Raw genomic sequence first — 27,974 nt, 5'->3', positions numbered from 1 at the left:
GATGCTTTCCGCCGTGTGGCGGGAGGAAGCGAGACTGCAGGAGAAAACCAGGTGGGAAGGAAGTTGGGGAGCTCCCGCGCAGGCGCTGTGAAGTCTGTCTGACCGACCTTCAAACCAGGCTGGGGCCGCCATGTTCCCTCGGGCGGGCGCAGCTGGGCTCTCAGCTTGCGCGGTGCAGCCGCAATGGTATGGCACCTGGCGTTGCGAGCGGGAGGGCTGTGAGGGGTGGGAGGCGCGGTGGGAAGGGCAGCGGGCTCAGGCTAGTGGGACGGGGCAGAGGTCGCAGGGTAGGCCGGGCACTCGTCCCGCTTGGGCCCCGGGCTCAGGCGACGCCCCCGACCCGGGAGGGCGCGCCGCGGGCAGTAGAGACCACAGGGTCTTGTCACGTCTGCCGGGCGGGATGGGCCGGGCGAGTGCCTCGAGCAGTGGTCATCTCAGACTTACGGATCGAGGCCGTAGTTCAAACGATTGTCTGGCAGCCTAGATTCATTCACTCATCTGATAAATACTTGCGGGGCACCGGGGGTCGTGGAGTCTACCCGGCCCACAGAGGGAGGAGGCGGGGAGGACCCAAAGCAAGGTCTAGGGGAACGTTAAGTTGTACTTTGTGTCCTTGACGGCTTGCAAACCTTCGCGTGTTAGGCCTTCTGCGCGACCAGTGTAGAGAGAGAGCAGCAACCCTTCAAGAGCTGCCGGATTCAGCCGGAACGTGCAAGAAGCACCTGTCCAGTGGCAGGCGCTTTGCTGGGCACTAATGAATAAGATATGTACTCTCCTGTGCTGACGGTATTTGTGTGGAAGGGGATCTTAAAAATCTCTCTGCTGACGAGGAAGGGAAAGACGCATAGCACTATCTTGAAGCAGTAAGCCTGCAAGGTCATGAAATTGTCCCAGGGTCCGGAGGTGGAGGAAATACGTGGACATTTAAGTGCCATCTGTTAACTGCTGTGCACGTTTTAAGGATTTTAAGCATCGGTTCCCCCCAAAAATTGTATATTAGAAAGCCAGGAGTAGGCAAATAAACGTTGGTTTGTGGCTGGTGCCATGTAATAGGATGAAATATCTTAAAGCTAGACCAGTCTGCAAGAATTTCAGGCGCAGTGCAAAGGGGGTTATTAGCTATAGGCTGTGTGTAGCAATTTCGGGTTTTACAGTAACGGAGAATTCTAAGGAGCTACAGCACTAGATTTTTGTATCCTAATCTACATGAAGGGACTATCAAGCACTAATTGAAATGGGTACTTTTTTCGCTAAGCAAAGAGTTCATAACAATAGACAAGATAATTAAGGGTGGTGAGGTTGTTAAATCTGATGGGAAATAACTACATAAAATGTTGGTGGATTTGTCTTGGAAGTCAGTTTGGTTTTTTTGTTTGTTTTTTCCCTAATACTGTAAAAGTATTGGTGGGAATAAAGGAGTCACCGTAGTTGAGTTCTCAGACATTTGTCCCATTTGTTAGTCACTCAGCACACTTTTGTTGGGTGCCTGCCCTTCATCAAGTTGGTACTGTGAAAGTGTTAATGGTGGTGGTGAACAAATGGACATGGGCTTAGTGACCTTCCTGGGGCAGTCCTGGCCTGCGGTGGCGCTTAGCGCACAGCAGCCCTTCCTTGCTTCCTTCCCAGCTTGCTGTGCATTAGTGTTAACCCGTCAATGCTTTTACCTTAAGTAGTAGTCAAGTTGATTTTTTAAAAATGGAGGAATTTCTGAAACAAGGACAAAGTACTTTACGTATAATTGTAGAAATAACTTTATTTAAACCCTGTAAGACAATTTGAAGATCTTTTAATAAAGAATTGCTTTAAATAGAAGCTCTCTGGTCTGAGACAGGAACCTAAATAGGCAAAGGTCTTAAGTCGTGACCTCAATCCCTTTGGAATGTTGGTTTTAAATCGGCAGGTTATGAATATTCATCAGTCATCGGGTGGCACTGTGTAAAGCATTTTCACAGATTACATCCCTCAGGGTGCCTGCTCTTTTGCTTCCCACTCATTGTAATTGCCTTTTAAATTCAGAAGTGTAAACCACCTTGATGTTTCACAATACACGGAATTAATTTAGAAGGGGAGAAAAATACCTTCGCCTTTACAGAACCATGAAGGGGCACTTCCTCCTTTCTGTTTTGGTTATTGAAAGCTTTTAAAAGTGCAATTTGTAATTGTACAGTTTCTGTTTCAGGGAGATTAGTATACTAACATTAACCAAGTATTAGGCTTATTTAAAATCTTAGTGAAATTATCTTAATTGTTGTTTAGGGTATCAGTAAAATACCCTAAATGTTTAGAAATTGAAAGTGTTTTTTAAAAAGTAGCATTTAAGAAAATAGAAATAAGAAATTTGGGAAAAGAGTCTGTGGCTTTTTTTGTCAAATTAAGGGAAAATACATTTCTGTGTCCTAGTGTTCCACATTATCTAAAATGGAACTGTTTTAGAATAGTGTACCGATAGCTATAAATTGAACTATAAACACTAGAAAGGAAGAGAGATGGCATTTCAGGAGAGGAAAGGCAGATTGTATTCTGAGACTAAGGTAGCAGATGGGAGGCATTAGGGTGTAGTATAGGACATGGACTCAGGAACCCACTGTTGAGATGTGAATCCTGACTGCCATTCACCTGGCCGTGTGACCTTGGGCAAGTTACTCAGTGTCTGTGTGCCACCATTTCCTCATCTGTTAAATCGGGGTAAGAATAGTATACCCAATTCACTGGGTTTAGTGTAAAGAGCAAATGAGTCAGTATTTGTAAAGAACCGAGAGCAGTGGGAGAAATGTTGGTGTGGAACCAGATACATAAGTTGGAAAATGAAAATGACTTCATAAATATACTTTCTGCATTAAATGTAAGGTTTATGGTACTTGGCAAAGAAGATTGGATCATGGGTGGTGGTTGGTGAAAGAAGTGCCAGGGAGTCTTTTTTGGTGGAGAGGCAGTGATGGACTTTCACATAGGCATTTATTATTAGAATTAGACAAACTTTATGATTTTTTTCCTTAAGAATTAGCTGAAGTTGCTTTTCCCTCAATTTTTATATTATACACCATTATACACTCCTTAAAATTCTTCGAACTCTGAAATTTCTTTAAATGATGAATCATTCCCCCAAGCAACCTCACTGACTCCCTCCTCTAGTGCTTTCAGGTTTTTTAACAGTGCTACATGATCATAGTAGATAATAGTAACCGACTATCTAATTTTCCACCCACTGTATTTGATAGTTTCAAATTTCTACAGTAATCTCCTGAGGATTTCTCAGGACATGATACAGTTTTCCATAACATACAACTGATTCAGAATTTTCTTTTATCTTTTCATTTGCAAAAATTATATGTTCATTTCAGCAGGCTATCACTAAAGAGAGCTGGGATCAGCTCATGGTTATTCTGTACTCAGATTGTACTTTAAAGTTGTGACATGGGTTGACATCTTTAGAACTAAATGAAGGCTAAACATCAGAGCGCATCAAAATGGGAAATTAGGGCATATGCCCAACATAAAGAATCGCAAAAGGTCCTATGTTTTCACACCTCTCCCGGGGGATACTTATGGAAACTAAAATACTGGGTTCATCCAGGTATGGCATGCAGTTCAAATTTATTACATATAATACTCTCTGACTAGAAATTTTTATCAATTAAGTTGAGTGTCTGCCTAAAGCTATAATGTCCCAATGTCACTCTTTATAGTCTATAATTGAGAATGTTTGGGGTGGAAAAGTAATTATAGGAAAAAAATAAAATAAAATTGTCCAAAAAACAGTGTTACTTTTCAAGTGCCATTTTGAAAAGACGTCAGTGGAACAATCATTATTTTAGAAGAGTCTGTACTCTTAAACAGCAGAGCCTGTCAGCATTTGCCAGCTTTCACCTTTTCCTTTACTAAGTCCCTTCTTACAAGCAAACCTAGTATTTTCCTCCTCTAAAATTTCTAATTACTCTAATAATTTCGTGATATTTGTAAGAAACTGTCAAACCACATTCCAAAGTAGTCATGTCATTTTGCATTCCCACCAATAATCAATGAGAGTTTCTATGTTCCACATCCTCACCATCTAGTATTAGTTTTTAAATAACCATTCTTACATGTATATGGTTGTATCTCATTGCTTTAATGTGCAGTTCCCTAACGACACAGAGCATCTTTTAATCTGCTTATTTGCCATCGGTTTATCTTTGGTGAGGTATGTGTTTGTATCTTTTGCACATTTTTTTAAACAATAATAAAACTTTTTATTTGGGTTGCTTATTGTTGAGTTTTACTAGTTCTTTGTGTATTTTGGATAATGCTCTTTATCAGATTTGTGTTGTGCAAATATTTTCTAGTATGTGGCTTGTCTTTTCATTCTTTTAACAGTATTGTTGGAGAGCAGAAGTTTTTAAAATTGATAAAGTCCAGTTTATCAATTTTTTTCTTTCATGGGTCATGCTTTTTGTGTTTATCTAAAACCTCATAGCCAAACCCACAGTACCTAGATTTTCTTCTTGGTATCTTGTAGAAATTTTATAGGTTTGTGTTTTACTTTAGATCTAATGATCCATTTTGAATTAGTTTTTTTGAAAGGTGTAGGATCATTGTCTAAATTAATATTTTTGTATATGGATGTCAGTGTTACAGTACCATTTGTAGAAAAGAGTATTCTTTCTCCATTTAATTGCCTTTGCTCCTTTATCAAACATCAATTGACTGTATTTGGACCTATTTCTGGGCTCCGTGTCCTGCTCCACTGATCTGCTTGTCCATTCTTTCACCAGTACTGTACTGTCTTGATTACTGTAACTTTATATAATCTCAAAGGCACGTAGTGTCAGTTCTCTGGCTTTGATCTTCTGCAAAATTGTGCTGGCCATTCTTGATGTTTTGCCTTTCCATATAAACATTAAAATCAGTTTGTTGATATCTTTCAACCATACTATAACTGGTTATTGGTTCCAGGAGTTCTTTGCGAACTCAGGGATTTTTCTGTGTAGGCAGTCATATCACCTATGAACAAAGAACATTCTTTCCTCCCAATCTCTATAGCTCTTACCTCTTTTCTTGTCTTAATGCATTAGTTAGGACTACCAGTAGAGTGTTGAATAGGAATGGTGAGGGAGGACATCCTAGCCGTGTTCCGGTCATAGGAGGAAAGCTGGCTTCTCACCATAGAGTTTTTTGTAGATGTTCTTTATCAGTTTGAGGAAGTTCTCCTCTATTCCTAGTTTAATGAGAGGTTTTATCATAAAGCTGGCGTTTTGTGTTTATTTTGTCAAACACTTTTCCTACATCTATTAATACATGGTTTTTCTTCTTTAACCTATTAATGTGATGGATTATATTATTTGACTTTCCAAATGATGAACCACTCTTGCACACCTGGAATATATCCACTTCGTTGTGTTGTTTGATTCTTTTTAATACATTATTGGATCCAGTTTACTAATATTTTCTTTAAACTGTTGGCATCTATGTTCATGAGAGATACTATCTTCTAATTTTCACTTCTTACAGTGTCTTTATCTGGTTTTGTTAGTAGGTGATTCTGGCCTCAGAATTAGGAAGTGTTCCCTCCTAATTTCACCTTCCCTTTTTGGGGGGCACCATCTATCATGTTTGTTGATAGTTACAAATCTGTATCTCAAGTCTCAAAACCCTGTATTTCCCTCATTGGACATTTCCACCTGGGCCCCTGGGCTTTTTAACTATATCACTCAGGCTTCATTATCTCTAGGAGATGTCTCCCAGCCAGTTTTTCTACCTTGTTTAATGATAACACTGCCCACTCAGGTCATTTAATTAGAAACCTTTGGGTCATTCTTACTGTTTTCCTTTCTTATCTTAAGAACTTGCTCTCAAATCTGGTCTCTTGTTCCTCTGTTCACATCTTAGTCCAGGTCTCGCCTTCTCCTGTCTGGAAGCTGCAGCAGGCCCTTCTTCAGTCTCCATGTCAGCAATATTCCAACGTCATTTTGTGCTTTTCACTGCCATCTGAGATGCTTTATTGAAAAACTAAACTGGTCTGTGGGCTTATAAACATTTATTATTTCCCTACCACTATAAAAGAAAATGTAAATTTATTACCCCAACCTATGTCTCCCACCTCAAAACTACATCCTCCTCAGGCCTTTCTTTATGCACAGTTTCCTAATAAGTTCTCCCATGGAGCTTTCCAAGCAAAGACAGATGTCTGTGTGGATTTAATAAGGGCTGCAAGATAGTTTCTCTTTGATCATGTTATCTTCCCCAGGAAGGTAAAGATCCTTTCATATTTATTTTTCACTAAGATTACATTTCAGTCAAATCATCTTGATTTTTGTTCACTAGCAATTTAATTTTAAAAGGCTGAAAAAAATAATGTAAAACTAAGTTTTCATAAGTCTCTTTTATGAGATAATAGTATGCTTCTTGTAGTCCAGGAACATATCTAGAAACAGTAGTGGTTGTGAGTACACATTTATTGAACTGAGTTGAAAAAGTTAAGGAATGCTTTTTAGAAGTAGCAGACCTTGGTTTTAAAAATAGTTGGATAAGTAATCCTGAGAAGGAAGAATAAAGCAGGGGGAGATTATGCTCCCTGATTTAAAGCTCTACTACAAAGCCACAGTAATCAAGACAATTTGTTACTGGTGTATAAGAACAGACCCATAGACCAATGGAACACAGTAGAGAACCCAGATATAAACCCAAGCATATATGGTCAATTAATATATAATAAAGGAGCCATGGATATACAGTGGGGAAATGACAGCCTGTTCAACAACCGGTTGTTGACAAAACTGGACAGCTACATGTGAGAGAATGAAACTGGATTATTGTCTAACCCCATACATAAAAGTAAACTCAAAATGGATCAAAGACCTGAATGTAAGTCATGAAACCATAAAACTCTTAGAAGGAAACATAGGCAAAAATCTCTTGAATATGAGCAACTTTTCCTGAACGCATCTCCTTGGGCAACAGAAACAAAATAAAAAATGAACAAATGGGACTACACCATGCTAAAAAGCTTCTGTACAGCAGAGAACACCATCAAGAGAACAAAAGGCATCCTACAGTATGGGACAGTATATCTGTAAATGACATAGCCGACAAGGGGTTAACATCCAAAGTACATAAAGAACTCACATGCCTGAACACCCAAAAAGCAAATGACCCTATTAAAAAAATGGGCGGAGGATCTGAACAGACACATCTCCAAAGAAATTCAGATGGCCAACAGGCACATAAAAAGATGCTCCACATAACTAATTACAGGGAAATGCAATTTAAGACCACAATGAGATATCACCTCACACCAGTTAGGATAGCCAACATCGAAAAGACGAGGAACAGCAAATGCTGGTGAGGATATAGAGAAAGGGGAACCCTCCTATACTGCTGGTGGGAATATTAGTTCAACCATTGTGGAAAGCAGTATGGAGGTTCCTCAAAAAACTCAAAATAGAAATACTATTTGACCCAGAAAATGGAAGCAACCTAAGTGTCCATCAGTAGATGAATGGATAAAGATGTGGTACATATGCACAATGGAATATTATTCAGCCATAAGAAGAAAACAAATCCTACTATTTGCAACAAATGGATGGAGCTAGAGGGTATTATGCTTAGTGAAATAAGCGGGCAGAGAAAGACATGTATCAGATGATTTCACTCATCTGTGGAGCATTAAGAACAAAGCAAAAACTGAAGGAACAAAACCACAGCAGACTCACAGAACTCAATAATGGACTAACTGTTGCCAAAGGGAAAGGAACTGGGGGATGGGTGGGAAGGGAGGGAGATAAGGGCTATTTTGATGAGCACACGTAATGTTAGGGGGCGGGCACGGGGAAGGCAGTATAGCACAGAGAAGACAAGTAGTGACTCTATAGCATCTTACTATGCTGATGGACAGTGACTGTAATTGGGTATGTGATAGGGACTTAAAAATGGGGGGAATCTATTAACCACAGTGTTGCTCATGTGGTTGTACATTAATGATAACAAAATTTTAAAAAAAAAGAAAGTTGGATAGCCTAACAAGGGGAAGGACTTTTCTGTCATGGAAACAATGTATGTGGAGATAGGTGGGAATAGAGCCTGTGAATTCCACTGTGGCTTCAGTGTGTGATTGCGCTGGTTGGATCAAACAAAATGAGTCCATTGATAGAGTGCTTGGTGTCGGTATTAAGGAATTAAAATACATGCACATTGAGTTCTATATTTGATAGTTTCCTTATGAAGCATTTTTCAAATAAGTATATTAACTTTGGAAGTTTTTCTTGTATTGAACTAATTTTAAAAAAAACTGAAGTATTTTTAATACCTTTATTCTCAGGATCCAAGTTCGAAATATGGCGACTTTGAAAGATAGTAAGTACTTTATCTTCAATATGTGAATTAAGAAAAACTAAACTTTGACAGATAAAAACATTTTCAAAAAATATGTCTTAGCCCATGATATATTTTTTCAAAATGGTCTAAATGAATGTACATCATATGTGCAGAAAATGGAACTTGTTTTGGAAAAGACCAGTGTGAGGTGACCCACAGTTCTGATTTTATTGTCTGTAGCATGAGGATAGAACTAGAAAAAACTACTATTTGTATAGATGTCAAATAGAATGTGTGGTTAAAGGCCATTTTCAATATCATTGAACGTTTTACATGCATATTTCCTGTTCTCTTCTGTTGCCATTTTCCTTGTCCTATTGAAGCGGCAACTAGGTTTGACTTTTATCAGTGCTAGTAGTGGCATTGAGCCTGCTTTAGCGTCATGCTTGCATTGATGGTCTGAGTGCTAATTTTATCCCACCTTGCAGCTTAGAAAGATATTTTGGTAAGTTCACAAATGAAATTATAACTCCTTTATCTTAACAGAGCACTTATATTTTCCAGTTACCAGGCGACTAAAGTCCATCAAAAACATCCAGAAAATTACCAAATCTATGAAAATGGTGGCAGCAGCAAAATATGCCCGAGCTGAGAGGGAGCTGAAGCCGGCTCGCGTGTATGGGACAGGGTCTTTGGGTAAGGGGTGCATGGTGCACAGATGGTGGGGGATCACTTAGCATAACAAAGGTCACCACTGATATTTTCTGTTAGTGCTTCCTGTGAAGACATGTCTATCCTGTGTATTTTCCCATTTTTGTCAGAAGTCAGTGCAGGTAGGAACTGTCAGCTCCTGCCTTCCAGATGAGAAAAGCCAGCATGCTGAAGTCGAGTACCTTGCCCAAATCCATACTTACATGTTTGGCCTAAAGCCTGTTAACCACTGTATGTGACTATGTGAACTTTTAAAAACTCTGAAAATTTTCCTAGATTATTAAATATGCCATCAAAAGAACTTGGTAATATAGTATATCCAATTCAGGTGCTTGGTTTCATCCTGTTACACTGATGTGATATTTTGGGGCTGTTGGGTTGGGGGAGCTGGCTGGTAGTCTGGTGACTCAGGAATACATATGATTGGAATCTTTCAACCTCAGCTGGAAAGAAGGAATAATTTTCTTATTTCCAAATTGAAAATATATCTATTTTCTGTGTATTGATGTGTATTAGATGTAAATTGCCTTGTGTAGTAATTCTCTTGTGCTCTTCCATATTTTTTTAAACATTGGTTTATACTGCGAAAGAAATTTTTGCATGAGGAAACAATAGAGCCCTAGGCTTTAGGGAAATGGCTCCATGTTTTAAAACTGCTATGATTAGTTTCACGAACAGGTATAGAGGAGATTCTAGGTCAGGGTTTAGCAATCTTTACCACCTCCAACCATTTGCTCTCATGAGTCCTGTTACCTGTTGAGCACAACTGAGCATATAGTTGCTGGCTCAGTAAAGGTTGATCGGTAAATCGCTATTTATTTATATATGAAAAGGGGAAGTGATTTCCGTATTGACGTTGATAGCTGACTTATTAATAAGTACAATAAATTTTGTTTCCCCCCAAAAAACTCTATAACCACAAAAGAATCAAATAAAGAAGAAACTCTCTTAAATAGCTGATTAGAGTATTTGTGGTAAAATACTAAAAATTCGAGTCAAGGCTGCCAATCAGCTTGTAAGTTCTTCAAACTAAAATACTAACTGCTAGGTATTAAATGGCTAATCATTTAAAATATTTAGAAATTTAAAATAGACATTCTGAACAATATAAAATACAGACTTAAAAGGATTATTTTCTTACTCCCCTGAACTTTGAAGTATTCTCTCTGCTTTTTATGGAGGGTCCTCAGGCATTGACCCTGCTCTATTCTGGAAAACGTACTAGAAGGGGTTTTGTCAAAATGGTGACTGTGGCTGCCGTGAAAATGCACCTCCCACCCACTGGGAGCACAGCTGCCAGGCCCACCCTGCGTTTGTACCCAGGCCATACCTGCCTGGCTGCTCCTAGCTGGCTCCTGAGCAGGCAGCATACTAAAACAGGAGTGTTTTGGGACACTTGGGAATCCCAGCAGCCTTGCTGAACTTTCCCCAAACTGCACAGGGTCCCAGGAAGCTGCCACCAGCTTTCTTCCTTCTCTTTCCTGTTGCCAGAGCTGTCCTCAGTGTGACCTGTCATCTCTCGCAGGCATCCCACATGAATTCTGTGTGTATTTCACCCCATTTAACCCCTTCTCGGCCTCTGCTTTTTGGAAGACTAAACCAACAAAGTGAGGTTGTGAAACGAATCCCAAAGATAAAGTAGCATCTGTTAATTTAATGTCAATGGTTTTATAAATTTTGTTACACCGTTTATATGAGCAGTTTATAAATATTTGCTTCCTACATTTTTGGCTGTATACTGAAGATCTGTATTCTTTAGAAGCCTGTTATCTAGATAAATGTTACCTCTGTAATTCTGGCCTCTACAAATTATTTAATTGTACTGGAGATTCCTTCTAGTCTGTATTTGAGGTGAGTTGGCCATTAAATGGCCTTTAGGAAGCGTTGTCACAGAGATTTAAACTTTATGGTTCTCAGTCTGATTGTAGAGAGTAAGTATACAGGCACTTGATTATGTTAGTCAAGGTTAAATTCATCATTTTGAAAACAGCCAACTCTTTGTAAATTAGCAGTTACTTACATGTATTTTAAAATTCTTGCCCTTTTTTGTCTTTAAGCTCTCTATGAAAAGGCTGATATTAAGGTGCCTGAAGACAAGAAGAAACACCTCCTCATTGGTGTGTCCTCAGATAGAGGGCTTTGTGGTGCTATTCATTCCTCCATTGCTAAACAGATGAAAAGTGAGGTGACCACGCTCACAGCAGCTGGGAAGGAGGTTAAGCTTGTTGGAATTGGCGATAAAATCAGGGGTATACTTCACAGGTGATTTAAGTACATATTATTTACATTTAAAAGGGTGCAAGCATGAATAAATGGAAGTTTCTTTGATAGTTCATTGAAGCAAAGTGTCTTTTTTGATTATCTGTTTTATACTCAGAGAAGTTTTTGTTTGTTTTTATTTTTTCCAAGATATATTAGAATACATAGATTTACTGTTTTCTACTTGTCTTTTGCTTCTCCTTTATCCAAACCATAAATGGAATGAAATGGGAATATAAAAAGCTAATGACATTTTTAAAAATGAGGACTCTTGAGATGCTGTCCCATCCAGAAATGTCAGATGTGAACAATAGTTAATTAGTATTGGAAGGAAAGAAATAAAGGCATAGAGGAATACAAAATAAGAAAGGCCTGATTGTTGGCCTTAGTTCTTTGCAGGCATTAAAGGCAAGGAATAATCTGTGATGGTGTATCAGTTTATTTCAGTGATCACCCTTCCCCCGAAAAAAGCTGCATCTGCAGTAGTAGTGCTTCTTTCCTGGGCCCTGAGAGCTCTCAGCAGAGGTATTCTGCTGACTTTTCTCATGTGATCTCTTTCGTACAGAACTCATTCTGACCAGTTTCTGGTGACATTCAAAGAGGTGGGAAGAAAACCCCCTACTTTTGGAGATGCATCAGTCATTGCCCTTGAATTATTAAATTCTGGATATGAATTTGATGAAGGCTCTATTATCTTCAATCAATTCAGGCAAGAAAAATTTAACAATCAAAGTTTTTAATGTTTCTGTTCATATTTTAAAATAAGTAAATGTCTACTTAACAAAGGCAAAAAATTATTACTTTGAAATTTACATTTGCTTTTGTCATTTCTAGGTCTGTCATCTCCTACAAGACAGCAGAAAAGCCCATCTTTTCCCTTGATACTGTTGCAGGTGCTGGTAAGTAGTTTTTGTATGACAAGTACTTTTCCACTTGGAAAGGAGAGATGTGTACATTTAGGAAAGTAGTGTTTGTTAGGGTGGCCTGCTTCAGCAGGGGCAGAATGTTTCCATAACCACCTATTAGTGGCTTCCATGATACTGTCATACATTCATTGTTTAATAACTCTTACTCTATTTTTCATTAATTGAACAAATAAATACTGAAGGCATCATTAGACATGTTTTCTGTTCTCAAAGATTGAAGAGCTTAGTTAGAAAGTGGCTTTGCACACTGTGTCTGGGAACTCTACCTAAGCATAATATAGTCAGAAGCTCTATAATAGAGAACAGTGTTCTCAACTAATTTACACCAACCCACTCCATTCTCTTATTTTATTTGAATAGTCATCATTGCTCAGTGAAACAGCCTAGAAATAATGTTCTGGAACTGATTTTATTTTCCTAAGGCTTTTTCCCCTTCTGTATATTAATAGATCATCTATTCTGAGATGTATACTTTTTGACGTTTTAACATCTCTGAAATTGAGATCTTTCTACCTATCAGTGGCATGTCATTTTTAATTAGCTGTTACTTTCTTTCCTAATGGTACGTAAAATAGGGGTTATAATCCATAGCATCTTAAGTTTGATGAAATACAGGACTATTTCACCACTTTACCCTAATGAATGAATTTTAAAGAGTACTGCTAAATTTCTGGAACATAATGACTAAAGTGCATATCAGCCTCTAATTCCTCCCCTACTCTTCCATAATCTTAGAAATGTTCTCCCTCTCTCATTTTCCTGACGATACTGAGATCTCTCCAGTAATCAAATGGCTAAATAGGGATTTTTGTACTACACTGAATACACTGTACTGGTTTCAGTTCTTTGTTAATTTCTTTATTGAGGAAAACATTTAGCAAGTGTTTGCTGTCTTTGTGCCAGGCACTCCATCAATGCCATCTAGAGGACTTCATATCCATGAGATGTAGTGAAGTTATTAAGCATCTGAAGTAGAATATCAAAGGCTTTTACACATATTTTACTGAAATTCTGCTGTAATCTATAGTGTGGAAATAAAAGAAACTTTTAGAACTGAGTCTTTTAACCTATCTTACATTAACTCTCTGATTTAAAAAAAATTTTTTATTAAGTTATTATTGATGTACACTCTTATGAAGGTTTCACATGAAAAAACAATGTAGTTAATACATTCACCCATATTATTGTGTCCCCCCTATACCCCATTGCAGTTACTGCCTATCAGTATACTAAGATGCCACAGAGTCAGTGTTTGCCTTCTCTGTGCTACACTGTCTTCCCCATGATCCCCCCCCACACCATGTGTGCCAATCATAACACCCCTCAATCCCTTCTCCCTCCCTGCAACCCCACTCCCCCACCCCTCCCCTTTGATAACCACTAGTCCCTTCTTGGAGTCTGTTGCTGTGTTTTGTTCCTTCAGTTTTGCTTCATTGTCATACTCCACAAATGTAACTCTGATTATAAGGATTTTTATACTAGTAAGCTGACTTATTAAGTCACTCCTGTGCTGTATTGCTTCAAAGAAATGTATGACTTACTTAACAGAGAGTTTGAGTATCTACGATGATATTGATGCTGACGTGCTGCGGAATTACCAGGAATTCAGTCTGGCCAACGTTATCTACTATTCTCTAAAAGAGTCCACCACGAGTGAGCAGAGTGCCAGGATGACGGCTATGGACAATGCCAGCAAGAATGCTTGTGAGTGTGCAGCAGGTCTCTGCCAGGAGAGTTCTCTTGCTGAGAGTAGCATGAAGACCTGCCTTTAAATGCACTGCTGACATCCTTGAAGTAGACCAGGCAGCAAGAGAGCTAGGATCTAATCCTGGGCTTGTCCTGATTTTTGGAGTTTTTGAACAAATACTATCTCTTTCCTTGAATTTTCATTTGAAAAGATAGAAAAATAGTATTGTCTGCCTTAAAGGAAGTATATCTTTCTTGGCAGTAAATTTGCAAGTACTTTGAAAAGGTATCCCATGGAAGATGTAAAAGTATCTTCAGTAAGTTTTTTTTTTAGGAGAGCAAGGTACAGGCTTTTATTTAGAAATAAAGTGAGAGAACAGAGCTCCTGGCTCACACCAGGAGGGGACAAGAGAGCCCCCTTCATTAAGTTTTTTGAGAGACAATTTTGGGACCCAAAATTAACAGAATCTCTTTCTAAATTTTGAATAAGTTAATGAACAGAGTCACTCTTTTCTAGTGGTAGGTTTTGTTGTCTGATCTTTTGGTGTGTTTACAGCTGAGATGATCGACAAACTGACGTTGACGTTCAACCGCACACGCCAGGCTGTCATCACAAAGGAGCTGATAGAAATAATTTCCGGCGCTGCGGCTCTGTGAGTCATTGTGCAATGCCTTCAGAAACTTTCTCATCTGTGGCTGCTAGCTACAAGTTTCAATGTATAAAAGTTTCCAGTTTTGTTCTGTCTGTTAAAGATGAAATGATCCTTTTCTTGATCTTGTAACCTACTCTTAAGATATAAAGTTTTGGTGAAAGGGGGATCTGTAGTTCAGCTGAAACATTCAGGATTTGTTTCTTTTTGGAAATTTGTATATTGTTTTCAGTTTCCTAAAGCATTAGGAATAAGGTTGTGGATAATTCAGTATCAACTTATAAAGTCTGTTTTTAGAACTTAAAACATTACAAACCAAGTTTTTTGAGTTCAGGACTAGTTTTGGGTTTGGTTGCACATAAATCTATATAAATCACTGAATGGTGGTAGGGTCCAGGATTTTTTACTTACTAAGTTTTCTTTATCAAGATAATTAACCACTTTCCTCAAAATTTCTTGGTTGTTGAGCTATGTTAATGTTTGTGACACAGGGGTTAAGGTAATGGGAATTCTATTGAGAAAACTATTGGATTGAACACCCACTGTGTGCAAAGTTCTAGGCACAGTGCTAGGCAATCCTTTCAAAACAGTGACATTCTAATAGGATAAGAAAAATATACAGATAATTTTGATGTATATAGTAGGTTATCTTTGACTACTTATCACCTCCTACTAATTGGTCAACAAGTTCTATAAATTTTACCTTCTAAATATCTGAATCTTTTCCCGTTATGCCCACTTAGTACAGATCCTTGTCCTTTCTCTCCTGAATTAAAAAACGTATTTTTTTAAGTGGCTCTGAAGTACCAAACCCTTTGATCAACACTGAGGATGTGCTGGTGACAGTAATTTCCTTCAGAGCTCACAGCCCTAACAGGGAGGGTAGATGTTGTATTAGAAATTGCACTTGAGCACAAGTCAGCAAACTGGCCCAGAGCTAAGAAGGGATTTTACATTTCTAAAGGGTCATAAAAAAGAGAGCGTGACAGTACATGAACCACAAAATCTAAAGTATTTACTCTCTGACCCTTGGAACAGTGTTCTGAGGAAAATAACAGAATCCATTCTGTTACATAATCATCCTTAAGCGATGGCTTAGCTTGATATTTGGGAGCCCTTATCGCCTGGCCAGCAGCCCTCTCATTTAGTCCCACAGATGACCAGTTCAGTCTTCCCTGGGCCTCAGCCACCTTGCTCCTCTTCCAGTCCCACAAATGTGCCATGCTCTCTTCTCCCCTTCACAATGGCATGTGCTTCTGCCTAAAGTGCCCTTCCTTTCTTCCCCTTGCACCTTGGTTTTTCATCTGACTTTCCTAAAAAAATAAACCTGGTTTGTCTTTCCTAACTGTGCCGAGAGTCCTTTCTTCCAGAAAATCCACCTTCACAGTTTGGGTGGGGTTCCCTCCTCTAGCATCCTGTGCTTACTTTTATCAGCAGTCACACCGCTTTACTGGAATTGTCTTTTTATTAGTGTATTCCTGTGGCATGGGAGGGACAAGGACTAGCCCACTTTATAGCCCTATCAACTGGTACATACTCCTCAGTAAATATTTGCTGAGTGAATGAATGGCGTGCCATAAGAACTGGAAGTTCAGAAGAGGGAAAAATAACATTTTACTGGGTATGTGAAAACACTGGTCCTTGTTTAAGAATCAGGGATAGGTTCATCAGGACGGTGAAGTTAGTTCTTAAGTGTTGTCTCTGAGGGTAGACACTGGACAGGATGCCGAAGAGACACAAATAAAACTGAGACCATTCTATAAGTTTTTCATTAGATCTGTCAGCTTTGCATCCTGTGCATCCTTCCTTCTCTTAACTGCTTTGCAAGCATGACTTTAACCCACCTCTCAGTCTGCTCACCAGTGTTGTATCATTAGCATCATAGCATCTAGTGCAGTGACTAAGACCCTGCCACTTCCTAGCTTAATAAACTTGGCTAAGATGCTCCTTCTATGACTTAGTTTTGTCATCTGTATCATGGGGGCTAATACAGGGATTAAGTAAACATTATTTATTAGCCTCCTTGCTCTCTGTGTCCTACTGCCAATGCTGATTTCTTTTTAGATGTTAAGTATGAGGAAGTCTAAGGGAAAGAACTGCATTCTCAAGGTTCCAGGGGCTGAGAGGTACAGAGAACCAAGGTCCTCTTTTTCTCCTGAAAAAGGAATGCTAGGAATAAACCATGAGGATACAACATTTGCAGAACTGAGGACCAGACTCTCAGTTAGGAATGTAGGAAACCTGATGAAAAAGCAGCAGAATCTAAGGAAATGAGGAGAGGGAGACTGGAACATAAAAACTGAGAATCAGAAAAAGAATTCAAATAATTGGAAATAGATGTGACTGTCCACTTACTAGAATGGTAGCCTTTATTAAGTTGGCTGTGCAGTCCCAAGGTTGGATTGTTTGTGTGAATAGGCTTGCATGCTTTCTAGCTTATCAGTTATTCTGGCTAAAGATTAATATTCAGTACAGACACATTTGGCTATTTAGTAATAAAAGGCATGAATAAACCGTAATATTTGAAGTGTCAAGTATATATTAGTTGCTACCCTAAAAGTTTTAGATATATTGTATGCTGTTTATAGAAATGGTTGTTAAATTACACTTCATAGTCTTGCCTACTTGCATGAACATGGTTTTATTGCTTCTAACCAGATTGAAGTCAGTAACTTTTATAACATTGACTTTGTTTTAAAGGGATATTTGGTAACCATATGATACGCTCAAAATAACAAGTGAGGAAATGGATGTTTTTAGTTGCAAATTATGTGTAATTAACTAGCATGGATTGCTTCTTGACTGCCTTGTTTTGTCTTTTTTTTTTCTAATGTAAAAACCAGGGATTAGTGAAAATCAAGTTTCATCCTCAGACAAGAGGTAAAGTGGCAATATTTCATATACTCTCCCAGACACCTTCAGAAAAGAAAACCAACTAGATACCATTGAAGCAAGTTTAGCAACAGTGAAACAGATTCTCTGAGATTTAGATTGCTAGGCCCATTTATAGTAGCTGCCAACTTGTGGGAGCATATAGTAATGCTAGGGGGATTTTTTTTTTTTATAACTTAAAGGATAGAAAATTAGTGTTATTTTGAGGTGTAACAGATAAACTGATGAAGTGTGGTGGTTCTCAAACTATGGTCTCAGGACCCTTTGATATCTGACTTAATGGAAGACAGATTCTCATCTATTCTTGTATTCAGTCTGTTCTGGTATTACAAATCATGTAGGTTCTGGAAAATTCTACCCTATACTCTTGAGAATGAGAGTAAAACAGGTAAAGAAGATAATGAAAATAATTTTGCCTTCACAGATCCCATGAAAGGATCCCCTGACTAAAATTTGAGAACCACCAGTGTAGAGTAACATTGTATTATGTAAAGTCAGTTATTTAAACCCCACTTAAATATGTGTTATCTCTTGGCATTATTTCTCCAGAAAATACGATTTAGATTTTTATTTGTTCTGTACCTTGTTTTTCAGGTAAAAAAAAAAAAGGAGGATCCAGCCAGCTGATTCTGTTTTCTGCTTACTGCTGTGCTTGGCAGAAGGAATTGTTGGTCCATCATTGAAGTTACTGAAGACAGCAAGATATTTGTAATTATCTTAAAATAAACAACTTAACATAAGAACGTCAGTGTCTTTTCTTATTATAAAGAACAATTACAGCTTTTAAAATGAGATATTAAAACATTTTTCAAAATTAACATGCTACTATTAAAATGTTGTGGTAAAAAGATAATCGAAGAGGTCCTTCTGATTTTATAATTACCTAACAACCTAAAAAAGTCAGCTTTCTTTGGGATCATGGTGGGAGGAAGCAGCTACAGGCCACCACCTCAGCCCAGGCCTGCCTCCTTTTGTATCTTCAAAGACCAGCCAATTAAATTAAGTAAAAATACTATTAAAGTCATCCATTGTTTCTCATATATGGCATATAGCATTCCAGGCATAGCCTTACTCAAACTTTTTAAATATCTTCTCCAAGTACTAAGAAACATTTCAGTATGATATTCATTCCATATTCACATTTAGATAAACTTTAGATAGAATGCCTGAGTGGATTACACACAAGATGGCCATGCCAAAATGTCAAGTTTTTTTTCCAGTTTAGTCAGTCTAGTTTATTACAAAAGTAGTATGTAAATTCCAAAAAGGCTACAGAACTGTAAAAAACCGTAAAAACCTACTCATACCAGTTTTATGTGTATTATTTTTTACTTAAAAACCATTAAATAAATACATTGAGAAAGAATTATTCAAATGTATTCAACTAGTTTCATAAAAATATATAGTATATATAAGATACGATATGAGGAGGAGCTTCCGGCATCAGCACTCTCTGGAGGACTCATGCCGGGGAATGATCATCAAAAAGCCTCCACAGGAATCTGGACGATGCTGCGGTTGTGGCTGCATCCACCCCACCATTTCCTGGACTTGCCATTGGAATGAGGAGGGAGATGTCTAGGCTGGCATGTGCATACAGTGAGACAACGAATTTGACCAGATCTGTACTGTTGGAACTCAACCAGGAGTTGGGAGGGGTGCAAGTTGTAGCACTCCAAAATGTTATGACTATAGACTATGGTTAAAAGAACATATGGGATGTGAACAGATCCCAGAAATGGGCTGCTTTAATTTGTCTGATTTTTCTCAGACTGTTCGTACAGTAGGACAATATCCATCATATCATAGACAAATTTTCACAAATGCCTAGGGTGCCTAACTGGTTTTCTTGGCTTCACTGGAGATGGATGGTAATTATAGATTTGCTTTGTTTATGTCACTGTATTCCTATTATGTTAATATGTGTGCGCAAAGTAGTTAGTAGTTTAAAACCTATACATGCTTAAGGTACTCTACAAGAAGATATGTCAAAGAAATAATCAACCCTCCCATGTTTTCTTCCATATGCTACCTCTATAGCTTTTCTTCTTCCTTCCTAATTACAACCCTTAAATAGAATTCGTGCCTCATATCGAATTTACCGAGCATCATAATTCCTCCAGGCGGTAAAGATACCTCGAGACAAGTGCTGGGCATAGAAGCCACAGGGCATAAATCTGCAAAGAAGTAAAAAGCTAACCTTCTCAAACAATATGGCTTCTCTCTCACCAACTTTATATCTCCCTGTATGGCCACGGAAGATGACTGGTTAGCCAGAGACGGTTAAGATTCCTCAAGGGAGGAACAACCTAAGACAGGCACAGTCGCAGGGGGGCCATCAGGTGAGAAATTGGGGATCAACAGAGGTGAGGCTCAGAACCTCATCCCCCCTGCTTTGAGAGAAATCTGCATCCGTGGATGGTTTATTGCCCTTGTCTAGCTTGGATTAACACATAGTCTACAGGCACACACCTGATCATCTACAATTGCTCTCTTACAACACTAAACTATGTTTTCTACCTTTATCTTGCATCTACCTACCACTTCAGCATTTTATTAAAAATAAAAATAATAATAATAATAAAGGGAGAAATGTGGGATCAACATAAATCAAGTATAAAAATCAAACGAATATTCATATTTGACCTGATTGTTTATAGTTCATAATGCGTGATCAAAACCAAAAGTTTCTGTGATGAATGCCCTTGTACTGTTCACCATGTAAGAATTTATTCACTATGTAAGAATTCGTTCACCATGTAAGAACTTGTTCGTTATGCTTCAGAAGATTGGAGACTGACGAGAGTTAGGCTTGAGATGGATTAAAGATTGTACATTGAGCATTGACCCCCCTAAAAAAAAAAATATATATATATATATATATATAGTATATATAAAAACTGATGAACCACCACAAACCTGTAAAGAACAGTACTCCCACTGAGAATGCTGTCAGAAGGTAAACTGAATAGAATCTCAGCATCATTTTGTAGCTTCTCTGGGATTTTAAGAGCCAGTGTGGATGGGTCAATGAAGCTGTGAGAACAGCTCACCACAGGTGAGGCATCAGGTGGACGTGCAGTGTGTCCTAAGTACCAGATGCCTGTCAGGGATGTTGGCGGGGTCCAGGCTGCTCGGTGGGCTTTTTTAGAACTCAACCTGGGCCACCAGTGAATTGCGGGTACTAGACAACACACAGAAAAGCAGGAATTCAGACACATCGTCAACCTAGGATAGACCCATCAGTCAGGCTGACTGGCATGCTCTCGCTTGTTCAGAGGATTAGCAGTAGTGGGGCCTCGGTGACTCAGCACAGACTGCTGGCTGTCCTGGCCCATCTGCCTTCCTGAGGCTCCCCTTGCTTTTCTCCTGGTAGGGTCTCATTTCCTGTGTCCTCCATTTTGCTCTTTATTTTAGGGCTTTACCTCCCAGCTAGATGGGAGGTAAGCCTTTTAAGACCTTCTCAGTGTCAGTTCTGTCACATTTAACTGGTACTTTGCCTGGGTATAGAGTCTGGGTGAGAAACAGGTTTTTCTTCAGGGTTTTGCAGGCACTTGTTTGTCTTCTGGCCACCATGGAACATTAAGACTTGAAGCCATTTTGATGTTTTTTTCTGAATGCTTTTAGGTCTCCACCTGCATTGCTCTCAAATGTCATAATGATCTTGAACAAGCATCCTTGGGCAAGGACATGAATACTTTTGTAGACTAAATTAGTATAAGTCAATTTGATGACTTAAACTAGGTACATGTAAAAATTTAATAAACTGCCAAATTGCCCTCAAAAAAGTTTGTAAACTTGTACTAACTGTACGAAATTGATTCTCCCTACTCCAAAACTGTTTATTCTTTAGTCTTTAACAATCTGATGAATGAAAAAGGCAGTAATTTACCACTCATCCACTGCCTGTTTTTTTACTGAGTTCTTACCTTTTTCCTCATTGGAAAAAGTTCTTTTGCATATTACTGACCAACTCTTGTCATTTGTTGCAATTTAAAATTCAGGAAATTTGTGTTAACTATTACTGGATAAGAATGCATTATCAATTTTAAAAGTTCCAAATATTATCTAATTAGCTATAAATAAAGACAATACCCAATGTGAAGAAATGGCAATTTATTAGAATTTTTGTATTTCTCTTCCACTCTTTTCTTAAATCCCAGCATATGGTCTTAAGAAATAAAGTAAACAAGGATTTAACTTGCTTTACCAACCACATGTAGAGAGTGTTTTATATGCACAGCAGTGGTTAAGAGCATAGACTTTGGAGCAAACTGTCTGGGTTGGAATCGCAGATCAACCGTTAACGAGCTGTTTTGGGCAACTTAATCTTTCAGTTTTATCATCTGTAACATGGGGACTAAAAAAGAACTTACTTCTTAAGTTTGTTAGGAAGATTAGATGAGCTAATATTTGCAAAATACTTAGAATCTGACAAGGTGAGTGCTTTATCAACACAGGCCGAGTGTTGCCTGGTGTACATAAAAGTGGTCATCAGTTCAATATAGCATTTATTAGTGTTCTGTGTATCAGCACTCCAGTTCTTAAGACAGAGTAATAATAACTAGAGAAGCTTACAGTCTGGAGTGAAAACAAGCAAAAAGTAAAATATGATAATGGCTATAATTGGTGAGAGGGACAGTTGGCCCACTTTGCAGGGAGAGGAGAGGGCTGAGGAGGCAGTTCAGCCTGGGGGAAGTGACAGCTAAACCGCATCCTGGGTGACCAACAGCAGAACTTAAACCATTGGAATAAGATAAATCATGGAAGGTTACATGAGGTAAAGGCATGGGCGTGCTGGGCCATGCAGTTGAGACAGGCAGACAAGGAGTCTTGAGTACGCTTGAAACTTTTCCCCAAGTTATACCCCCTCTTCCTTTTGCTCAATGTCCTAACTGCAATTACAATGGTAAGTGTTTTACATTAGTAAGGTTTATTACATTACTAAAACCAGAATACTCTTCTCGAAACAACTGGACAGTGCTAAAGTGCTACATCTGCTAATTTTAATGACTTTCCATTGTTACAACTCCTGTTTCCTAATAACTTGCCCTTCACAAACCTTTGTTTCTCTCACTGCTTTAATATGGAATATTTGCAAATTTGAGAAACTTTATTATCATTATCTTCATTATTACTGGAAGCTCTGTAATTTTGAAAACTGCCAATTACTACCAATGCCAACTGAATAAAGTGCGATGCCATCACTGTGTCTGGGCCTCCAGGCCTTGACTAGACTCCACTCTTGGTGCTTACCACTTCGTCCCCAGTCCCCAGCACTTCCACGCTGCTCTAGTTTCCTCTCATCACCAGATGGAATGACAAGGATCAGGGTTTGGAGAGTCTGTGCTCAAGGAGAAGGTCCTCCTAGTATGTCTCCAGGCCTGTTGATCCATGCTACTTCCAGGGCAAGTGGCTGCTCCCCATCTCCGCTTCCACAGCGCCTGCATTAGGTCCTTGTTCCCTCGCCACACTGCATCTCTGCTAATCCATTCTCTTCTTAGGAGTAACAGCTTTATTGGATAAAACTCACATGCTGTAAAATTCGCCCTATCAAGTGTACAATTCAGTGGGTTTTTGTAGTCTGAGTTGCGCTCTAATCCATTCTGTATACTACTGCAAGATGAACAGTTCTAAATGGCATTTATTTCTTGAGCAATGACTGCAAGGTGTGATGCTGTACACTGGACATGTGCCAGTGAAGGACAGGAACACCCTTCCTGTCCTCAAGTGTACCGTGAAGAACAGAATGAGGAGATTCATTTTGGACACCCATCAAACATTATTTAAAGTTGAGTTATATATGGGATATCCAAATAGACCTCAGTTGTTCATTAGATGCAGTTAGTTACGCTAGTCTGAAATCTGGGGAAAGTCTGGGATAATGTGTTATATTAGGGTGTCATCTTTATACAACTATTCATGAAAACCAGTGGAGTGAATCATATGAAAAAAGAAAAAATGCTTTGAAAGCAAGCAAGGGCCTTACAGGATAAACCAAATACTTGGTACAACTGAAACCAGGGTTCTGGGTTCTCATTTTGGGAGAAGGGAGATATACATGTGAAATGGGAAGAGATTAGAAATATGTAAGGCTTAGATTTGAATCAGAGGCATCAGTATGTACTTTAGACTTTAAAAATATTCATATTTTTAGTTACTTTCACTAAAAAGCCCTTGAAGTAATGCTACCCCTGAAATAATGGAGGTCAGCTAGCACTCATCCTCCTCTTCGTTTCTAACGACTATTCCTCACTTCAAATGATGGCTAATTCCAAATCCAGGGTAGCAGGGAAAGCATAAGGCGAATCTGGAAACTTGTGCCATAAAGGAAATGCCCAGCAGCAAAAAGGGTGGCATGTTAGAACACTGCAGCTGGCCTGAAAGAGCTCCCACTGGCCAAATCCCGGACAATGGAAGCCGCATGAGAACGATGGTTAGGGATGAGAATTTACCCCTGCATCAAAAAGATCCCTGACCACACCCTAACAGCATACGGGAAATAGGGAGGAACTTTACAGAATGTCTGCTAAAGCAGAAAAAATGATGAAAAGAAACACCACTGCTCTGCAACCAGCAGTGTAATAACTGACTCAGTGAGAGATCAGAAATGGATGCTCATAGAGCCACTGGGGTGAAAGGTCATAGAGAAGGTTATATAGATTACTTATTAATTTCAAAGTTCAAGGGGAGAAAAAAAAAAAGACCTCACAATGGAGACATCTGGCAGATACTACCTTTACAAATGACCAAACTTTGTCACCAGTAATGGGACAAACTGACTCCTGATACTATACAGCAGAAAGCACAGATCACCTGTGTAGGGGTTTTAGTGCCAAAAATGTTGAATTTGAACCTAATTAAGTGAGAAAATCAGGCAAATATTGTATGTCATTCTGTAAGATAACTGTCCTAGACTTTGCAAAAACATTGATGTCCTAAGAGACCAAAACAAAAGCCGTAAAGACCCAAATCCACACAAACACTGGCAGGAGGGGGATCTGATCCTACTGAGATGAGGAGACATGGCAACTAAATGCAATGAGTGACTCCAGATTATATCCTGGATTGAAAAAATTTAAAAGCTATGAAAGGCATTTGGGGACTGTGGGGAAATCTGCATTGCCCTGTATAATGGACGATATTGGACAGTCTTGTGCTGTGGTGATAATGGTGTGGTGTACCCGAAGTTGCACTGCTCCTCTCAGCCCTCCCTTCAACAGGACTGAAGGACATACCCCCAGCCTCCAGGAATGCTGTCAGCACACAGCTCTCAGCTGTCAATCATCTTAGCAACTGCCTCAGCTGGAGATGGCCCTGCCAAGGTCATGGCCGCTCCTGTCAGCCCATAGCCACTGCCTGCCTATGGCCAAGTACAATGCAGGCCCCTTGCCTGAACCCAGGCCTACCCTGAAGGGCTACCTCAGCTTTAAAGCTGAAGTCTCCTTTGAGGGTGGGCTTCAGCCCAGCATCTCCGTGCCCAAACCCTCCTTCCTTCCCTTCCCCAGGTGGTGATCCCAAGAGCACTCCCCTGCAGACTCAGCTCCATCTCAGAGACTGCTTCCTGGAGAGTCCTACTTGGGACAGTATGTACTAGAAGGGTTTGGGGGAGCAGATACCGAGAGGGCACTTGGGAGTTGGATCAGCCACCTGGTTGGCCATGAGGACTTCAGCACTGATGGGAGAGAGCCCCCACCCCAGGAGAGCAAGTAGTTCCTCAGTGTGCGGGTTGTCAAACTCACCAATGGTGGTGCAATACTGGAAACAAGCTGGTACGATGTATCAGTGTTTAGAGATTCCAGAAACGTGGGGATAATGGGACCCTAAAATAATAGAGGCTGGGTGGCAGTGCTTAACTGCTTATCAGTTAGCAGCCAGGTCAATGAACTACCATGAGAGTGGCAGAGGGCAGATCACAGGCTGCCCGGGGTGAAAGCCAACAAGTGAGCTCTTCAGTCTGTATAATCAAAGCAATTCAAGGATAGGTAATTAAGTGGCAGGGGGCTGTCACCCCAATAGCCAGCCAAGAAACCCCATTCAACATCTGGATCTGAGCCAGTTTTTAGACTGAGTCTTCTCTGGTGCAACACACTGGGCACCAGAGAAAGGGAATACCCAAATATTCTGAGGACTGCTGGACAAAGTGGTGGAGCTGAGAGTGAAGCCGGAAATACAGTCTTCATTGGCCTGTTAGAATGGGGCATATGAAGCCAAGTGACACACAGTCTTGGCTCAGGGCCAGCCCACACTGGGTCCCTGGGTTGAAGGATTCACTCAGTTGTTCAGACAACAGTACAAACTTCCCTTCAACTTGGGCCACATAACCTGCTTGACCCTATATTATTGGAGGTATCCATGATGGAAAAAAACACTCCATGTAGAGCTGACAGCAAACTCTAATGGGTAAACAGCAATGCAGACCCTAGGGTTCTAGAGTAAGGCCATGACAACGTAGTAGAGAACTATATATCCGATTATAACCCTTGTTATTATAAACCAGCTCCTGGCATGCTACTAAGCACTGGTTGAGATGGTGTCTTACCATGGGACACCATGGAACTATGAAGCCAGAACTGCCCGTCACAAACTGGCCATATCAAAAGGCCCAGCCTAGCTGCAATCCACCATAAGACTAATGGTATGTCAGGACATGTTATGACCAGGGATGGGAGGAGGGAGAGTGGGGATGGTTGGGGGGAGCATAGCTGCAGAAGGTGAAGGCTGGCCAGACCCCAATGTCCTTCATTAATGTTACACAGTCCCCTCTCCCTCACTTCACACTAGTGGCTTCAGGTGGGTTTCTTATCATCAGTTAATGAAAAGCCAAGCTTAGTTCATAGATGAGCTAGTTCAGTATATGGATGTGAGTCAAAAAATGCACTGTTGACTGTGGCCTCAGCCTCACTCCTTATGGCTCTGGAGAACAGTAGTGAGGGCAAATCTTTCCAACTGGCAGAGCATATGGCAATGTGTAACCCACTTACCTGCCACATCAACACTGACTCCCAGGTATGGGCTGAACTGTGTCCTCTGTCAATTCAGATGTTGAAGTCCCAAACCCCAGTATCTCAAAATGCGGCTATATTTAAAGACAGGGTTTTTAAATAAGTAATTACATTAAAATGAGACTGTTAGGGTGGGCCCCAATCCAAACCACCTGGTGTCCTTACAAGAATTAGAAGACACCAGGCTTATGCATACACAACGAAGACCAGGTGAGAACGGAGCAGGTGGGCAGCTGTGCTCAAGCCAAGGAGATAGGAAGCCTCAGTGGAAATCAGTCCTGCAAGCACAGATTTTGCACTTCCAATTTCAACTGTGAGAAAACAAATGTCTGTTGTTTAGGCCCCCCTCAGTGGCATTTTGCTATGGCCATCTGAGCACACTACATATTTTCTAAGGAGACCAGCCAGTCATTTGTTAGCAGGTTGATTGCAGTGGCCCCCTTTTACACCAGAAAGAGCAGATATTTGTTTATATCCCAAGTATATACAGATTTGCCTTTCCTGCTCACAGTGCCTGATGTACCAGTGTTCCATTTCATGCTGTCAGACCATGGGATCCAGTTTATAACAAAGGAGGTTGACCGTGGAATTTGCTGGTCATTCTACATGCCATCTACTAGTCATTCCACATGCCACCCTGAGAAGCTGTCAGCCTGGCAGAGCCATGACATGGCCTTGAAGGTGCAGCTAAGGCACCAGCTCACACGCAATGCCCTGTGAGGATAGGATACAGATCCCCAGGATGCTGGGTACACTGTAAGTCGTAACTTGTCCGTGGTGCTGGGTTCCCAGAAAGTAGAGGGCATGGGATGGAAGCCAGAGTTTCCCCACATACCATCACTTGCAGTAACCCAGCTGGGAAATTGATTTTCTGGTCTCTGCAACTCTAGCTTCTCTAGGTTGATAATTCCAATTTCCAAAAGCGGGAAAGCATCCCTCCGGGGGGACAGCAGGAGTCCCACTGAAATATTGGCTACAGTTGCATTTCGGCCACAAGCCAGCATGCAAAGAGGCACGGCGTGGGTATGAGTAACCGACCCTAGTGGTCAGGAGGACCTGCTACAGTGGGCGGCCAGGAATGTTCGGACCCAAGGACACCTCTTGGTACTCTGCTGCCCAGTGTTGATGGTCCATGGACCAGCTCAACAGCCACTGTCTCCAAAGAGCATAAAAACAAGGGGCGCAAACATCCTGCGTATGAGACCAGGTAAGCAAGCCATTGAGACCAGCAGCGGTGTTTACTAAGGTGAGAGGAACCTAGAGGACGGTGGAGAATATGATGGATCTTAAGTCTTCCGGTGACCCCATCAATTCTGCACCGAGGCCACTGCAGCTCAATTTACGTATTTTATTTGTGGGCAGAAGCGAGACCGTATCAGACCCACGTGTAGAAGAGCGCCGAGGTTCCCACGCCCCGAATCCCGTCCCTGCACTCACAGCCTCTCGAGTTCCCTCTGCTCTCGAACACTCGCATTCCAGCCTCACACCCCGGCCCGTCCTTTACCCACAGCCCCCGGCAGGCCCTCCTCTTGTGCCCCCGGCGGGCCCCAGGAAAC

General features: G+C 40.2%; 1 protein-coding gene and 1 long non-coding RNA gene across 4 annotated transcripts; one reads left to right on the top strand and one right to left on the bottom strand.

Moving 5' to 3' along the window:
* The first annotated feature begins 34 nt into the window (after nt 1-34).
* ATP5F1C (ATP synthase F1 subunit gamma) lies at nt 35-18,156 on the top strand. 3 transcript variants are annotated; one of them, XM_073229348.1, is made up of 10 exons: nt 36-186; nt 8,294-8,328; nt 8,854-8,985; nt 11,058-11,262; nt 11,825-11,968; nt 12,094-12,158; nt 13,734-13,889; nt 14,428-14,524; nt 17,365-17,401; nt 18,008-18,156. In XM_073229348.1, exons 1-9 carry the CDS (start codon nt 131-133, stop codon nt 17,369-17,371), a joined length of 897 nt encoding a protein of 298 aa, XP_073085449.1. In that variant the 5' UTR covers nt 36-130; the 3' UTR covers nt 17,372-17,401; nt 18,008-18,156. The 3 variants fall into 3 exon arrangements, with proteins under 3 accessions (XP_073085450.1, XP_017534592.1, XP_073085449.1); XM_073229349.1 differs by lacking the exon at nt 17,365-17,401 and having other exon boundaries at nt 35-186; XM_017679103.3 differs by lacking the exons at nt 17,365-17,401; nt 18,008-18,156 and having other exon boundaries at nt 35-186; nt 14,428-14,529.
* LOC140847863 (uncharacterized) lies at nt 18,012-27,949 on the bottom strand. Its single transcript, XR_012128116.1, has 2 exons — nt 26,584-27,949; nt 18,012-26,492 (listed from the first exon to the last, which is right to left on the bottom strand). It is a non-coding gene; the product is annotated as an uncharacterized lncRNA (long non-coding RNA).
* Between the last annotated feature and the right edge of the window lie 25 nt (nt 27,950-27,974).

The sequence above is a fragment of the Manis javanica genome, chromosome 2, assembly GCF_040802235.1.
Source record: "Manis javanica isolate MJ-LG chromosome 2, MJ_LKY, whole genome shotgun sequence".
NCBI lineage: Eukaryota > Metazoa > Chordata > Mammalia > Pholidota > Manidae > Manis > Manis javanica.
The sequence above is the reverse complement of the archived record's forward strand: the minus strand, read 5'-3'. Positions and strand labels throughout refer to the sequence as shown.

Bases quoted from the DNA above. Each gene is read 5' to 3' on its own strand.
- ATP5F1C (XM_073229348.1), top strand. From the start codon at position 131: ATGTTCCCTCGGGCGGGCGCAGCTGGGCTCTCAGCTTGCGCGGTGCAG. The intron at 8,329-8,853 runs GTAAGTACTTTA...TATATTTTCCAG, and splicing joins TATGGCGACTTTGAAAGATA to TTACCAGGCGACTAAAGTCC. The intron at 11,263-11,824 runs GTGATTTAAGTA...TCTTTCGTACAG, and splicing joins ATCAGGGGTATACTTCACAG to AACTCATTCTGACCAGTTTC.